The sequence below is a fragment of the Xiphophorus hellerii genome, chromosome 3 (assembly GCF_003331165.1).
Source record: "Xiphophorus hellerii strain 12219 chromosome 3, Xiphophorus_hellerii-4.1, whole genome shotgun sequence".
Classification (NCBI taxonomy): domain Eukaryota; kingdom Metazoa; phylum Chordata; class Actinopteri; order Cyprinodontiformes; family Poeciliidae; genus Xiphophorus; species Xiphophorus hellerii.
Window position 1 is genome coordinate 9,976,831 of NC_045674.1, and position 18,174 is coordinate 9,995,004.

An 18,174-nucleotide genomic window follows, 5' to 3' on the forward strand; every position below is an offset into this window, starting at 1 on the left:
AGAAGTTGTTCAAAATGTAAAAACTGTGTCATGGCCATTTCTGTTTGTTGTTCTTTTAACACAGTGAGCATAAACATAAATGGTTAAAAGCCTTAAAATCTATCTTTCACTGAAAGATTTAATTATTTTTCCACTACAAACAACTGTAAACATACATCAATGGTTTAAATTTTATTACAGCTGATAGAAACGTAGTTGTAGAGTTTAAAGTGATTTGACTGTATTACAAAGCAGAAAAATTAAACAATTCAAAATTATTTACCTCTCTGCATATTCACTAAATTATAAAGCTCCTGGTAAATGTAAAAAGTAGTACCTCCCTAGCTGGGCCTTTTTCTGGGTCTCATTTTGTCCCTTTTTTTTCTTCTTTTTTTAACCTTTGTAAATTTATTGGGAACAGTAATGATGGCCTCAGAAAACTATCATGGTTGCTGCAAAAAAGTTTATGTAAAGAATTATTTCTTTTAACCATATTCTGTAACATTGAAAAGAGGCTCTCTGTCTCATTTCATCTGCATGTACATCAGACTTAAAATATAAGATTTCCTATTTGGGTATTGGATACCAGTTGCATAGCAAAGATAACAATAGCCATTGAGCTTCAAATTTAAATTAACGCCAAGTCAGTTGGAAAATATCCTATCAGTATATCTATTTTATTAAAAGTACCTAGTCTAATGAAATAAGAAAATTATCCTGGTTTGGCATTTCATGTTTATTGTAGTCATCATTTAAGGAAAGTGACTAAAGTGTTAGACATTTGATTTCAATACAAATTCTGTAGTATGGAAAAATATAAACACAGAACCAGAAATATTTCATTATCTTAAACATACTATGACTGCAAACATTCACTTCTTGCAAAAATGCTGCCAAGCTGAACTTTGGATTCTTTGTCATTTTTCTCCCCTTTCACGATATGACAAATGTCTCCGAGCACAGAGTGATCACTTATCAAACCTGATGCTCTAGATACTTTGACCTCTGTTACTTAGAAACCAAAAGCAGTATTCACATTTTATTGTTTTCCACTGTTGACAACCCCATTTATGTAAAGGAAGTTTTCACTAATTTAAAAATATACACATATATATGTACACTCATAATTTTCACTTTACAACACAGACATTCAAGAGAAATCAATATGACATTTTGTACAGCGATAGATATACATTTTCATTGTTTTGTACATAGTTACTCATATCAATCTGGACACACCTCACATTATTACTTTACAGCTGTACATAAAAGATTGCACTCGAGCTTTTAAAAGCCAAGCTGTTATCAGTGTGGCTTATACTGCGCCATGACACTACATCCTAATATTACTTTATTGTGGCACAGGTTATTTTTTCCTTCACTACAAGAACAGCAAACAATCTGTACAAATTTAGAACAAGTTTGAAAAACATTTTTGTTATTTCAAGACACAAAGTAAGGTATGAGTTTCTATGCATCATAGATAATACTATCTATAATATAATACTATAATACTATATGATGGGAGGAAAATGTGCTAGTTTATAGTTTCATCTTACATCTACTTCAAAAAGCCGAAAACTTGTTTTCCTATGTCTCTAACTGACGAATGTTACATTGTGGTTAGGTAAACAATAGCACAGCAAGGTTTGTTTTCAAAATACTTTCAGACTGATGGTCGCATTGTGGTAAAATAACAGTCAGTGACATGTATTTGAAAACTATATTACATAAATAACTAGAACAGTATATAGAAAAGATGTCCTAGGAAATTAGTGAAAATTTTGTAGAACTCCATTTGTAACGAAACATAGATAATTAAAAATGAATTCCTTTATTTTGAGTAGTTCATAATTAGGGGGAGGAATACTTGCAACACACGTGTAGGGAGACTGTTTAATGTTTGAAATGTTAACTGAGTCTACTGTAAGTACTAACATTAGATGGTAAAGTCAGCTTAAAATATGCCTTATTTTGCCTTCAAATATAATTCCACTGGATTCTCATCTCCCTTCAGTGCTCTGTCTGGGATTTCTCCAACTGAGCTCAATTTCTCAGGATGCATTTCATCCTAGCCAATCTGCAAACAAATGTAGCTTTGAACAATAATATTGAACTTCTGGGTTGTTTTAGAATTGTAGTCTGCCTATGGTTCCAGTCTGGCAATGGCAGCGGAGGAAGTCCATGTTGACCACACTTCTAAATATTGAGCAGTTAAAGTCGGAAAAAGAAACTCCGTAAGATATTTAGCGCTTTTCTCTTTGCAGAGGGAGATGGTTGTTCACAGTGCGTACAATTTCCAGTAAGCTTCATAGCGTAGCTTTCTTCATGATTGTTCTGGCACATTACTTACATCATGGTCAAATGTTATCATCTGGGTAAAATGAGATCTAATCACTTAAAACTTCAGCAGAATACACAACTGCCTCCAACAAGAAGTCGTCTTTCAATAGCTGAGGGTCCCGACCATCTGTATGGAGCGAGGGGTTGGTAAAAACCAGCCCCAACGCTACCTCAGTAATTATGTCTTCTCAGTTTCAAAATGGTGAAATTGTGTTTACCGTCAGACCTATGTAACACTGACTTCTCTTTCATACACACAGAGTGATTTCTCCTCTCCTTATTATATAAATAATGATCCATGAGGACAAAAAGGTCACTTGAGGCTTATGCGTGGTTAGAATAAATGAATTATTCATCTAGTCACAAATTTCTTGTGAAACTGCACAACTACATTTTGAGTTGTGTAAAAATATTAGTCAGTGAGATGAGTAAATGACATACCAGATATCTGTTAAGTACCTGGAGAACTTTACTGAATTTTTAGATATGTGACACAAATTGAAAAAAGTCTGTTACCTTTCAATTAATAAAAATTCATAAGAAATATTTTGAATGTTGGTCTTGGGTTAATCATAGTTTTAAGAGAAATCAGAATTTACCAAAACAGAAATAGAACAAACCTTAAAGAAATCTGAGATAGGAAATTAGTCACAATGTACCAGATCTATACATTTCTATGTAGTTGTGGCAATGGCACACTAATACATTCATAGTACATACACATGTGTTGTCATTATTTGCTTGTGTAATTTGTGGCATACAAGTTATAAATAGTAATATATAAAATAATGAGAAACACTACACTGCATCCTTTGTCACATAAAGGAGTGGAAATTTACATGCAGAACAGATTTTAACAAAACCATCAGTACTTTCATACAAATCTGCTGGTTTTTCCCAAATTCTACATTTTCCTTCTAGTTCCCATTTTTCTGGTCAACTTCTTCTTCCACCACTCTCTGATTAGGGAAAAACAGTCCTTGATGGATATTGCTGGGGAAGTGGATTTATAGAGTAAAAAAACTGGACAAATGTTGAATTTGTATATTCTTGTGGGGTAAGAAAGTTTGTCATTTCCTTTTCACACCTGACCTTCATGTCTCCTAATGTCCTCTTTGTGTTTTTTCTTGACTAATAAAGGTTTAAGTGTCTGTAATGTCTATGGGTTCATGTGGCCTTTCAGGCATCCAGTTTTGTTTGTACCCTGATTGAAATATGACATTACAAGGAAGCGTGGTCTGACATTCTTGCTGAAAATCAGGAACCGTTGTTTCAGAGGAGTAACTGGTGTTGCAGTATAAGCTGGTTGGTGTGTTGACCATGCTGTCATAACAGCCAGAATCTCTCCCATCTAAACTGTCTACTCTTTCAAAAATGTTAAACGATCCATCCTGGCAGGTTACGTCTGATAAAAAAAGCTTCCTCTCTGTGTTAATCTGTAATTCATCAAGGTTACCCTTTAGTTGAAATACAAGTTGTAGTTGTCCGTTGATGTCTCTTTCAGTTTGTACGACCAGTGGCTGCTGCTCGGGATTACTCCATCTTGCAATTCCTTGTCCTATCTGGGGTTTTCCTTTGCTACTTTTCACAGAAAGCAGCGAAGAAGAACATTTTCCTGTTGGTCTGTGCATAGTATCACGCTGCTGAAAATTTCTTTCATTTTCTTGATCTTGGGGCTGGACTCCAACTGCAGCGTAGCTTCCAGAAGACTGGGCACTTGTGACAGGGTTTTGCTGGCAATACGGAGAGTTCTCAGCACTGTTTAGAGGTGTATTTTCTTTGTTGTGAACTATTTGGTTTGTGTCCCTGCTAGAAACTTCAGAAATTCTGAGATTCTTATCTGGATGTTCCACAACGTTCAATTTCTGGGAGGACATTATCTGTTTTGAAGATGGTTAGAAGAGCTCTGTTAGTTTCTATAAATATTTATACAATGAGCAATGCTAACATGTTCGATACTGACAATAGAAAGCACCTTAGCAGATCAGTTTTTCTTTTACATCACTAAAATAATAAAACTGGTATGTGAATGTCTCAAGTAATGTCATTCTGTAGCTTGATATTCCTGTAAGGCAAGATTTCCTTGTTGCTTCAAGGAAAGACTATGACGACAGAATGGACTTACCAGTGACTTTATTATGATCTTTGAGTCTCCACCTTTCACATAGTTGCACACACACACAGCTGATATTATGACTGTGACTGCCAGAACAGCAGCACCCAGGAGAGGCCACAGAAAAGGTATCTGAGGATCATCTAAAGAAGGAGAGAGTTTGTGTTACTGTCATGTAATGGGGAAATTTAGATGTAGCTCTAAACTATGACACCCTGAGGTGCTTCAAAACTTTTGGGGGAAAAACTTCCATTATGACTTATATGGTTAGGCATCTTTAGAGGAAAATGTAAATGTACGCCTGCTAGATACACCAAAATGTTCTGGTAGCTGTATTTACTTCTGAGAATTGCTTTATTGTGAGGATCTTGCATAACTTTGAATGTTCAGAGAAACTTACAGAGGATTCCCTTCTGAATAAGCAAGGATTGACTTTGTATGAATTTTGAAAATATTAGAATAAAATGAGAAGTCATCTTTGAAAATGTGAAAAAATATATTTTTTCAGTTTAACTCTAATGATGTAGAAAGTTAGTTTCCCAGTACTGTTAATAATGTTTATAGAAGAAATCATTATTTTCATTAAATGGTCAACAATAGTAAGTCCACAACTCAATCTGAAACTGCAGTGTAACAAGTTTTAATTGGTTAGACTTTTTTCTGTGCTGTAATGGTGTTCATAGTGCAGATTGTTTTGCAAAGGATGGTTTTAAAGCAATCTATTACTAAACACTGTATTATTTCCAAGTGGCTGCAATCACTCAAGAAGATTAGCTCAAACTGATTAAAGCAGCATTTGGGAAAAATGCACCATCTTCAAGTGTCTTAATTGGTGCATCATCTCTTCAGCAGCTGTGACTCCAGAGCTGCAGAGTGACACTGTTGCTTTCAGTTGTATCACATTTTTGTAAATGTTTTAATGGTTCCTGCTACAGCCAATCAAATTCTTAAAACACATAAAGTATTTAAAGCAAAATCTAATTTACTTGAATAATTAAAAATATATGAATCATGATTGTTAAAATCAATCAACTCTGGTATAAAACTTTTGATAGTCATTTTGCTCACCTGGCAGAGTTGCACAGAAGGATGCATTTTCACTGACTGAGCGACCCCATTCTGGAGTAGCTGTGTAAACCACATGGCCGCAGTAGTCTGACTGGTTGTACTTTAAGTTGATGTCAAAGTGGTTATTTTTGGTTTTGACAACCTGGAGACATGGCAGGATAGGAGAATAAATTGACATTTAGTTCACTGCAGGTAGAATAGGTCAAATTGACCTCACATTCTTAGAAAGTAAAACCAAAGTGTTTTCCTAAAAAATAAATATTGCAGCAAAGACAGTAAAGTACAATAATGTCTGAAAATGCTCTTATACAGATGTGTAATTACCCTGGAAAGAGGGTAAATTTGAAAAGGAAAAAAAAAAATAGGCCTCTTTATAGATGAACAGGAAAATGTTTGGAAATTATATTTTGAGTTACCCACTGTTTGGAATTAGACAAGACCATAGCACAATAACTGACACCACTGCAAATGGCATACTTCCTGTTATGAAAAACAAAACCGATCTGCTTCTATCCATCTGTTTGTAGATCATTGTGTTCCAAAGTCTGCAACAAATCAACTTCAGAAAACCAATTTTATACAGTCTAACTGGGAGAACTAAATGATAACAGTCGACCCTATGTACAGTTTTAGAGCTGAAGATGGATGTTGCTCAAAGGTCAAACTTATCACTAGCACATTTAGCTTTGAGCAAGACTGCTTTTCAAACTAATGCTTCTTATGTTGAAATGATCTCCAGAACATGCTTAATTATGGTCTATTTAATTTAGTTTAATTTGCAATTCTTATTAACTTAAGATTTAAAGATTTAGCTGAACACTGTTCCTTCTTAAATTAAGTATTTTGTTTTGTGCTATAGTTTTTTCCCCCCATCTTTTTCTTTAGTAGCTTGTGTATGAAATGTCTAATTTTAACCAGAATCCCCAGAAGTGTAGCGATTTTTATGCCAATGAGACATTCCTGTTTAAAATAAAAAATATATTTATGCCTGCTTTTTACCATAGTATTTTATCCAGTTTCAATAATATATTTAATGCAAAATGTTTTCTAATACAAGATAAACATGTGTTCATGATGTTCGTTAATGTCAACAAACCTGTGCAGCCCACTGTGGATGGGTTATTTTTAAGGTGTACTCCAGTACAGCTTTTTTGGTGGAGGTGATGATATCTGTAATGGAGTCTCCATTTGGCCCCTTTGGCACAGTGACGTTGACATGCAGGGTGGATGCTGCTGTGCGAATAGACAAAAGTGGTGGACCAAGGACAGCTACAAACAGAAAATTAAAGCAATAAGTGAATGTCATATGAGAATACATCTGTGATAAAGTACATCAGAAAATGTGTGTGGAGAGTCTTACTGTCTCTCAAGGGCTTAAAGAAGGTGGTGATGTCATGACAGCTCCCGTTAACCATTACTTTAGCTCTGTAGTAAACGTCATACACTGATGGGGTTTCTGCAGTTAGGTCACATGACAGGCTGGTGATGTTTTGACACTCATCTTTTATCAAGTAGTTCTGATCATCACCCCTGTAATCAGTTCAATAGACAATATAGTCAGTCTTTAGGAAATTCACAACCGTATTAATTGTGTAGCTACTAAACCACTTAAATCTTATAGACAAATTTAAGGTTAAGTTTGTACATCCTCATCCAGAGCTTGTATTGTTGCAAGCAAGGTGTCACTGCATAATATAAGGAATATATTCTTCCTTCTTTCCTTCAATTTAGCCATTAAATTCTTTTTCAGGCATAGGCACTACGCCAATAGTGCAAAAGTTCATTTAATTGGCCAAAAATGGGCTATTGGTCATAGGGAGAGCATGAATATATGGTACTTAATTTATAAGAGCCTACCAAACATTACAATAAGCATCCTTTTGATTTACAAAAGGAAATCAAAAGGATTTCCTTTTGATTTCAATATTATTTAGTGATATTATTGTCACTAAACAATATTGTTGTTTAGTGACAATAATATCACTAAATATTATTGTAGTGATTGCAATTCAATTTAAGGAGTATTTTCAAAGTAAATACATATTTGCTTTGAAAATTCCATGAGCATTTTAGCATTGTAGATGTTCAGTGGGCCACATCTGTCTGAAGGTATAAAATCATACATCATGACTTTAACACGAGTGCCTTTCTGAGGTTGTAATTAGCTGTTACCGTTAGTAATTAGTCGAAATAACATTTTTAGTTTGAGCCCAATAGTAAAAGAATTGAAGCTTAAAATTAATAGCCATACCCTATTTACTGAGCTCTGCTTTAAAAGCAGACATGTAAATAAATAGAAAAAGCATCCTGTATTCAGCTATGTATAGCTTTTTAAAATATGATTATATGCTTAATTTTTAAACTGTTTCACACTCAACGTGGCTGCATAACAATTTGAACAAATATGCATTTTCAAATACAGATCTTTTTATCCGTATACGCGAGATAAGTAATAGAGAAAAGTCTACACTAAAAAGAATAAGGATAATCTACTGTTTTGTGCTGTATTTGCTCAGGAAAAAAATCTAAGACCAATGAGGTCAGTTACTCAATACTGATAGTTATCTATACCATGGATGGCACTTGGACACAACCTTAATTAAATTTCAAAACTTGCAGCTGTGTAGTTGAGAATGGTTTAATAGACTAGGTTTATTCAAGGTGTTGACCTTTATTGGCTTTAAAGTGGAGTACGTTTGAATAGTGAGTAGGGGTAATCTTAGTTTTGAGTTACAAAATAGTTCATTGGAATTAGCAGTTAACTGCTAATTTATGCAAAAAGCACAAAAATGTCCTTGAAATTTGAACAACCATTTTCTCATATTTGCTGAGCTTATGATCAGCTAAATCTATCACGTTTCATTCAGGATTGACAACCATAAGAATGGAGTTGTAATTACGTTAGAATATGGGAAAATTCTAACACTGGAGCATGGCAGGAAAGTGGGGTAAAATACAGTAGATTCCTGGCCAAAACAGGAGACCTGACAGGTATAGCTTTTAGTGTTTAGCTGAATAAAAACAGAGATTTAAACATTTAGATGTGACTATGTTGTCTAAACAGTTTTGGAAGTCTGTGCTGGACTTTTTTGTGTATCGCCATCTGGAGATTAGGTGAAAATGGCATCTTCGGAGACTTTAGATTAATGACAATTAATTAACATTCAATACTCTGATCTTACCTCCAGTACTGCACGCTATAGAGAACCTTTTGGCCTGGAAGAGCTGACTTCACAGGATCCCAGTGAAGAACGTTGTAAAAGTTTTTGGAGGTGAAATACACACGGCCACTTCCAGTTGAGAGACTTGCTGTTGGAGAAAGGGAGAAAATGTATTCCTGCTTGTTTACTTGGTTTGTTTATTGTTTTAGTATATTCAACAAATGTTCCAATCATTTTAGAAAAGGTGTCAAAACAAGTTTTAGGCATTTTAAAATGCTTTTAGTCTTCAAATGTGATGCCAATTTATTATATGCAGTAAATAAAATTTTTACTTTCAAACACATTTTTATCTTGAGCAATAGGTGTGCGTGACTCAGAGCCCAGTGTGATATTACACCCTGGATTCAGGGCGTCACAGAAAGTATTGTTGGAGTTGGACTTTGTCTCTAATAGCTGAAACTCAAAACTGCTCTTTCTTAATCCTGCCTGCAACCTACTTTTTAACAATGCATTTCTAATATTTCAAGACGGGCTTTAGAAAATGGCGGGACATCATACTTTTTGTTGCTCTGAATTATCTACATAGAAAGTTACTTTAATGATGTCATTTTTTTATTGAGTTCATTTACTAACCCGGAGATGGTAGAGATAATAACACTTGTGACGGTCAAAAAACTTAAACATAACTATATGTTTGTTAAAACATTGTACTTAAAGAAGTGTACTTAAAAGTGATACAGTCTTGAATTAACATTAAAATAAACCAGCATTTCCTGTGATGGAGTTCTTAGACTTTCCTTCATTATTAATGAGTGATAGAGATTTTTTTTCATGTGTTGATGGTTGTAATTATTTGCTTTTAATAGTATTACCTAAATGAATAGTTCATTGAGTTAAACATCTACATCTAAACATCTTCAAATTAAAAAAGGACAAATCTGTCCCAGCTGGTTTTACTCACCATAGCAGAACAGAAGGACCACTATGTTCCTAGGCCACATTTTCTTCAGGAGTGCATATAAACAGGAGAAAAAATTTTTGTTTTGCTGCTGTGGATGGAATTCCGAATTATATGTATATTTAAATACATTGAATTACAGTCTTCAAAAAAGATTATCCCAAACAAAATTAAAATCCTCGGCAGTCCTTTTTAGACCAACCTCTTTCTTCGGCTAATCAACCATCTCTGAACCACTCTGGACAAGGAGTGGCTTTGCTCAGGTGTGCAGGTGTACTTTGTTACATGTTATCACTTAGTTCCTGTTTTTCTGCTTATTATGAGCACCACCCATGTGTCTCTTCTCCTCAGAATGCTAACTTCCCATTCATACTGTGCTTCCAATTTACCGTGAGTCTCCTCCTCCCGCCGTGGAAGTATATCAGGTTCTTTCAGTTTTTTTTCCGTTTACTGGAAATGATCACACCTTGAAACTAAAATAGGAAAGACCAAAGACACCAAATTGCAAGTGGCAAGAATAGAATTTGTTCTAAGAATAGCATTCTTAAGTAGTGAATTTCTCTTCATTTCAAAGACATCTTTGGTTTATTTTTTGTCTGAATTATCAACAAGTCTTTACTTCAGTCACTGGATTGTTTACTGCAGGTTGAATGCAGATTATTTATATAAAGCCATAGTAAAAGAATATTTTGCCACCTATTTGAATTCTGTTTACCAATTTAAAGCAAAAGTAAATCCAACTTTAGAGGAACAATAAGACTCAGTGTTTTACCTGTTATCGAGTAAAATCTAAGCCAAACTGTAAAAGGAACTTATTTTGTGAGATCTAAAAGGTTAAGGAAGAAAACAGCACTTGATATTCTACTGTGTGTTCGTGATCAGCTTTATAGAAGTTGAGTAATTTGCATAGCTCATTACATAGCAAGGCAGTTCAAAGTGCTTTACACTGTACAGAATAATACAGTAACCAATTATGAAACAGACAATAAACATACAAGCAGAGGTTTTGACAGTAATGATTCAATGTATCAGGTATGTAGTCATACAACACCAAGAAGGAAAGACAAAATAAGTAATATAACAGTAGCAAGTCTTGCCATCTGTCTGAAAAAGACAGTAAGGCAATTTTAAGCTATATGGAATTCATCATTGTGGAGTAAAAAGTGTGAGAAACTATTTAAAACGGTTGCTTCTCCTCCTAGCAACCATGAAACAAACTTGATCATACCACCTTATGTATTCAGGACAGAGGTTAATGCAACAATACTAATTCTCTGTGGCTTAATTGACATACAATTGGTATCAGCAGTTGGTTAAGTACAGTGCTGCTGTACTTAGCAGTGGATTTCAATGCTTTAGATTATGAGATCATCATCTCTAGCTTTGAGCAACCATTAGGTATCAAATGTTGAGCTTTCCAGTGTGTTAGGATCTACCTTTTAATTTTGTTGTCTCCACCTCTCCTGACCTCGCTTTGGGGGATCCACAAGTCTACCTTGTCAGTCTCATCCTTTTATAAATTACCTTTTTTTTCTCATGCCATTTGGTACCATTTACTAAAAGCATGGCATTGCCTTTTTTAGATTGACATCTGTCAAAAATATTTTTCCAACTGAATCATATTGGCAACTACTCTGTCCAGACTCTCCTTGACTCCCTTCTTCATACGAGGAAATGCATGGTATTGAATCTTTAATATCTTAAAGACAGTCTGGACTTATGTTATTTAGACTGAAGCGCACAGAAAGGAACACTTTTGTCAACCTTTCCTTTCTGGCATTTCTTATTGAGTATTAATTCAAAATTGGGTGTAAAAATGGATCCCTTAAACTTGAAAGTAAGGCAAACATGCCCTGTGTTTTCAACTGAAGCAGTTGAGATGAAGCCTGATTTGTCTAAAAGAAATCTTGAAAGAGAAGCCCATGCCTTTATAACCTCATGTCTTGTTTAGTGTAATGGCCCCCTTTTTTAGAATTGGCCTTCTGTTCTTTGCTCAGATCTTGTACAAGATGAAAGGCATACGTGAACAAGAGCAGAGTCCTTCAATTTGTGCTACCCTTCACTGATTCACTTTTTATGTCTGTACCATTGTAAGTCTTAACAATTTTTAAGTATTTTAAGACGTTTCCTCGCAGAACTCCTACACCCATATATGCTCTCAGGTCAGCAGATGAAGATTTTATCTTCCAGCTGCAGAATGCAATGGAATGCTTAGTCAATAGACATTAACCTGCAACCTTATCATAACATTTTTAAATCTAATTTAAAAACTATCTTCCATGCCACTCCTATGACTTTTTACCCAGCGTGAGTTATTGACATTGGACTCATTTTTACCTACTTCTGATACCATTTGTATTGAATTCTACTTTTTGTAAATGTATTCTTGGGTGTTTTATCACCTTTTATGTTTAGGCTTTTCTGTATCTCCTATGTTTAATTTACAGTATTGTGGTCAATCCAGCTGCTGTTTGGAATGCTTCATAAAGTTGTTTGGAAAAGAGCTGGTGAAAGAATGTTTTGAAATTTTCTCCAGGAATGAGAAGTCAAGTATATCGTTTTTCTTTGCAGACCTATTAGAAGCTTTTCAAGCAACTTTATTAGTTTATTTGTTTGCTGTTTTGATCTATAATCATATTGTGGTACAATGTTACTTTCCATGTGTTCCTACTTGTTTTCTCTTTCTTTTCCTCTTGGAACTGTATTAAACTTGCAGTATGTGTTTAAAGGAATACTTTAGACATAGATCTAGATTTATTTTGTAACTGCATCAAGAATAGCATGGATTAAATTATCACAGTTTCAGCTAAAAAATTCTTTACATAAGCATAATTTGTTTTAATGTTTTGGATTACTTTTCTTTTTTGTAATTTGATTTAAGGTAACATAAGGAAAATCATATTGTAATCTACTGAAGCGAGGACCGTCTTGCAATAATTCAAGCTATTGGCATTGCTTGATCTTTATGTACACAATGTGCCATTCATTAGCTGTTCTCTGTGGGTTATGGTCACAGCCGCGTTATTATGGACAACATGCCTGGGATTTGCTCTGATAGTTAATTTTAATTATGTCTGTGTTTGACTACTCTTGTGTAACCACTGTTATTTGCAATATATCACCTGTCATATAAATGATAAAGGTGTTACCTGCATTGTAAACCACTCGGATATTCTACTCTTAACTTTGCTAAAGTAAAACAGGCTCTGGAAGAGCTTGTAGGATTGTAAAACTTTTTTGACTTGCTGATTCTACAAAACGCAAACATCAGACTTGAAGGAGATCTCAGGTTTATATTTTAGATCAAAGCTGCTAATATCCATATTTTTTTCCCTTTAAACATCTTAAAGAAAATCTAATCCTATTGAAGAATTAACAGGTTTTATAACATGGACTGTTATGAAATACAGAGGAAGTACCAAAAGCTAGCAAAGAAGCTCATGAAGACTTTCAGCTATGTATATTTTGTTTTAAATATTTGGGTTTCATTTAGCATTTCATTTTGGGTTTCATATCAGCAGGCCGCTAATAATTTTTTCAGGTCACCATTTTGTACTTAAGCAGTTTTCAACATTTATATTCTCATTTTTTAGTTGGAAAAAGCAGCCTGCCTTATCATATTACAGACTGGTGTGCTCATTTGGATGCATGGTGGGGATATCCAATACCTGATTAAATAGGTATGTTTAAAACATTTAAGTGACAAAAAACCAAAACCTCTCAAAAACTGGGGAGAAATGCTTTACAACACTGTCGTTAAAGGGACAAAAAGGTGTAAGCTGTCATAAAGCAACCATGGTCAAAAGCAGATAAGGTAGTAGTACAGAGAGAGGGACATTTCTGTTGTTTTGTTAAAGATTGGCATCAAAGCCACATCTTCTGTCTTCTCTCTGCTCCATTTACACTTCAAAGCCACTTAAAAATGCAAGAAAACTGACAATCTATGACATCTTCAGTTTTCTGTACACTTGGGCACTCTTCTGACCACAGCAACTTTTTTCTTCTTTGCAAAAGTGATTCATAGTAAAGACAGCCCTGAGAGGGGCGTCCGCTGTGATTCTTTGGTCACACACACAGGAGATATTTCTGTGGACTCTTGTGCTTCGGTGAATCGTTGTCATCAATTAACTGTCCTTTGCTCTGCCACAGCAAATCAAATCTATCTTGCATCTCTGACTTCGCCAACCTTTTTGAAATGAAAAGAAAATGGAAAATCTTTGATCTAACTCAGTGAACATAGGATGAACAAGACATATTCTTGCTCTCCATCAAAGTGAAAGGAAGCTGTGTCTTCTGTCTGAAATATGATCCATCTCAGTTAGCATGAAGGCATTAAAATGGCACCTGGTTTGAATGATTGCTCTTCATTACACTGTTACAAATACTTTGACAGTGCAACAATCTCAAGATTCATTTAGAGAATTTCAAGGCTTTGCCAGGCTTGAAATCAAATGTTTACATATATTGTACAAAAAGACAAACATTCTTCTTACTGTCTGACATTTAAATAAAATTAAATGTTTGTGTTCGGTTAATTCTTATCAAAATTATGGCTATTTGTTAAATGGCAGAAAAATAATAAGGAAAAGTTTCTTTAGGTTCAAAAGTTTACATACCCATCCTTTTTTAAGCAGTATGATTTGAGTCTTGTAGACATTTCAACAGACTAGATCATTAGTGCTCAATCCTGATCCTTAGGGCTAGCTGATTTTTGTATTTTAAATGCATCACATCTCTGCTCCAGTACACCTAATTAAAATGATTGCATTACCTCCGCTGCATGTCTTCAAGTGCTGCAGAGGCCTGTTAATCACCCACTCATTTAAGTCAGTTGTGTGGCTGCAAATAAACACCTAACACATGCAGAACAGTAAGTCCTGTTCTGCTTGGAACAGGACTCACTGTTCCATGCAAGAATGAGAACATTGACAATACAAACATAAAGCTGATGAATGTACACTGAGGTTCCTTAAAACCTTAAACCCTTTGTTATAGTTTTTAAGACCCAAAAGGAACATTTTCCTTTTACTTTTGGGCCACCTTTTGACAAGAAAGAAAATCGAAATGTATACATTAGTCAAGTTCTTTCAAAGTTTAATTGGTAAAATCTTTATGGAAAAGAAAAATGAGGATTCCTAGTTTTTCCAAATACTGAATTTGTCTCATCTCATTGTTATGAGCCCATTGTTGTGAAGCATTTTCTTGTCGTTTAGACTGAAAGTATTAGAATGTATTAGATGTTTTGCAATCTCTAATAAATGGAATATCTGATTGTAATATTAAAATTACATTTCTGCTTACTCATTTGGGTTTTTTGTTGCTTTTTTAAAATATTCGCAAGATCCTAGTTATGAATATACTCAAGCTCCTCTTTCACAAGAGAAACCAAACAACACTAGCAGCACGATTATTTGCATTGAATCATGCCACATTGATTTTACCCAGATTAATCGTGTGCAATAAAACACCCGAGTTTCACTTGATCTTTTTGTTTTTTGCTACCATGTATAATTTTCTATTAACGTTTTGTGCTCAAAACCAAAAGTGAAATTGGCCACAGTCTCTAGGAATCCATGCATATTTGACTAAGATGTTCTGCAGACAGCAAGAACAAATATGATAAGGCAGCGTTTTAAAAGAAGTAATTGCTAAGAGGCAGGTTGCAGATGAAGGAGCAAACAGATGAGCTACATAGATTACACACCGACTGAACGAGGACGGAGATGACCGACTATCCACAGGAGAAACTCATCATCCTTCAAAATACAGTAAAGGGAATTCAAATCTATGTAAATATGTGTGATGACTCAGCTGCTTATAAATGTCTTTTATACAGAAAACCTCATCTTAAAAACTGGTTATGATTTAAATCATCTGCTTTGGGGAAAAAGAGTATAATTTTCTTCTGTCTGACATTCAAACTCTCAGTGTATGAGGCACATGTGGAAACAATTTAAATAGTGCAAAATGTTTATAAGAATGAGCAAATAAAGCATTTGAACAACGATGTTAAAATGTAGATTAATTCTGCTCAACAACATGTTACCTGTGGCCACATGGTGATGTTTGAAATTTGCCCTTTTCAAAGATTGATGGGAAATACTTTTTATGTAAAATTCATCTACAACGTGTCTAGAGGCTAAAACCCTTGATTTCATTGCTAACGTGATTTGCTTTGTGCATGCCATGACATTAAATCAAGTCATCAATTAACATCAGACTATTAGAATTTCCACAGGAGGTGGAGTTGTTTTGTGCTCAAAAGTCACAAGGAGGGCTGATGGTGCAACATGAATAGATGGATGAGAAAGGAGTACATCAATGAAATGTTTAAATGTGGTTGCTTCTGCAAGCTTACATAAAATCTATCAACTAAAGCATGTTGGTTGATGTTTGCTTCATCTCTTTCTAATTAAATTGCAAATTTTCTTTGATTGCCAGAAGTTGAGATAAAAAATAAAGACAACTGTATAACCTCTGCTTTGCCTTCTTTGTTTTTGAAATCACTTTGGTTATTAACTTAAAATTTAGTCAAGATGTGTATTTTAAGGGTTTTTTTTGTGTGTTGAACCTGCCTTTTAAACTAAATACAGCCATATCCCTAATGCATCTTTTGTGCCTTTGATTCCCATTCAAATGTAAATGCAGTTTAAAGTTTTTCATTTCCTTTATTTTTAAACTCTTCAGAAATGTTTGTTTGGCAGCAAGTGAAACTATTAATCTTCCAATTTATATGTATAGGATGGAAAAAGTTAACTTTGCACAAGGAATTTTTGCTCTGCTAGGTTTGGGTTATTAACCTAAAAGCCCCCACAGCCCCTTCTGCTATTAAACACTAGAGATAAACACACTTAAAAAATAAGCAATTTGCAACTTCTAATTTCACAAGTTAACAAGTTTCAATGTTTTAAAGCAGAGGTCTCAAACTCCAGTCCTCGAGGGCCGCAGTCCTTCAACTTTAAGATGTGCCTCTGCTGCACCACACCTGAATAGAATAATTAGGTCATTAGCAAGGCTGGGAGAACTGATCTACACAAGGAGGAGGTAATTAAGCCATTTCATTCCAGTGTTTTGTACCTGTGGCACATCTAAAAACTGTAGGACAGCAGCCCTCGAGGACTGGCATTTGAGACCCCTGTTTTAAAGGTTTCCAAATCCGTTTATCACATGACAGGTGCAATAAAACCTTAAATCCAACATTTACAATGTTAGGGCTGAAACAATTTATTGTGATGAAACAAGTATTAAAATATAAGTGAAAGTAGTAATTGACTAATCAGTAAGTGATGTATACAGACTCAAACAAGGACATTTTACTGAAAGAACACAATCAATTAAGTCAAAATTGTAGAAAAACAATGCATTTTATACCTCAAACTCCTCAAGTGGCATAGTTTTAGCTTCACCAGCTTCAAATTCTGTTGTGGGGAAACATCAAAAACATGCAAGACAGTGCTCCCTGAGGGCCAGAGTTGGGTTCCCCTGTGATAGATGGTACCTTTTTGGAGGAATTTTAAAATCGTGTAAAGGGAAGAACTCAAAGATCTGAAAACTTGAACAACTAGGCAGTGACGACTGCTGGGCAGGTGTGGAATTGCAGGTGTGGTGACCTTCAAGGAACTGATACCGTATCTAAAGCTAAGGAAGAAAGAAATGGGGAAACTCTTTTTTTTACAATGACTGAAACTCATTTCATTCTATTTTATAATTTTTTTTATTTTTGTTGTTTAATAGGGACAAATACAAGTAAAAACGGCCTCCTAATTAGAAGCAAATGCTATGTATAGAGATTTTCATGTCTAATCTGCAAGGCATGCCCCTTGATTTGGCCTCCAGGATTAAGATTTATTTACGAAGTACAAAGGTTTCAAATATTACAACCAGTAAAATAAAACTAGTATTTTTGTGTACTTGTATTCACATACACACATGCATACATTCATACATTTATGCATTCATTCATTCTAATCAATGGCCAATGGTTGCAAATTTGAGTATCTTTTATTGAAATTAGTACCTAAACAATTTCTGGGCTTTGAGATACTGAGCTCTAACCTTCCAAGTTCTTTTGTTTCTGTAGGAACAAAGCTAAATGAGTAAAAACTGGGTGAATGTAAATCATTGATCAGTAGACAGCAGCCAGAAAACCCAGCTGCAGAGGATTTTAATGGCAGCTGCGTCATTTTGAACTCAACTGCTGAGAGATGTGGATTTTGAGGCAGCCACCTTGGGGAGTTTAAGATGATACAGGCAAAGTGACAAACTTTACCACAGGGTCCATGTGTCATCCCGGGATGACAACCACCATCAATCTCTCCTGCCTGGGAAGGAAGTATATTGGATGAGCATAAAACACAGAATACATCACAACAGAATAATGCGTAAATGAATGCAAGTCCCTGTTGGGTTTTCCTTTGGATCCACAAATCAAAATATGACGATTCCAAGGCACAGAGCACCGTCTAATCTGTAGCCTGGGCCTACGGCTCTGTCAGTTGTTCCTCCCCCCTAGTCATGGAGCTAGGACTTTAGCCTTTGGCTATGGTACTAGT

At 35.0% G+C, this 18,174-nt stretch overlaps 1 protein-coding gene across 1 annotated transcript; it reads right to left on the reverse strand.

Annotated features, from left to right (window-relative positions):
* Positions 1-1,005: 1,005 nt before the first annotated feature.
* Positions 1,006-9,935, reverse strand: ifnlr1 (interferon lambda receptor 1). The gene is made up of 8 exons (XM_032559191.1): positions 9,825-9,935; positions 9,626-9,668; positions 8,686-8,812; positions 6,864-7,033; positions 6,600-6,772; positions 5,504-5,645; positions 4,448-4,578; positions 1,006-4,202 (listed from the first exon to the last, which is right to left on the reverse strand). The coding sequence occupies exons 2-8, from the start codon at positions 9,663-9,665 to the stop codon at positions 3,465-3,467; spliced, it is 1,521 nt and encodes a 506-aa protein (XP_032415082.1). The 5' UTR covers positions 9,666-9,668; positions 9,825-9,935; the 3' UTR covers positions 1,006-3,464.
* Between the last annotated feature and the right edge of the window lie 8,239 nt (positions 9,936-18,174).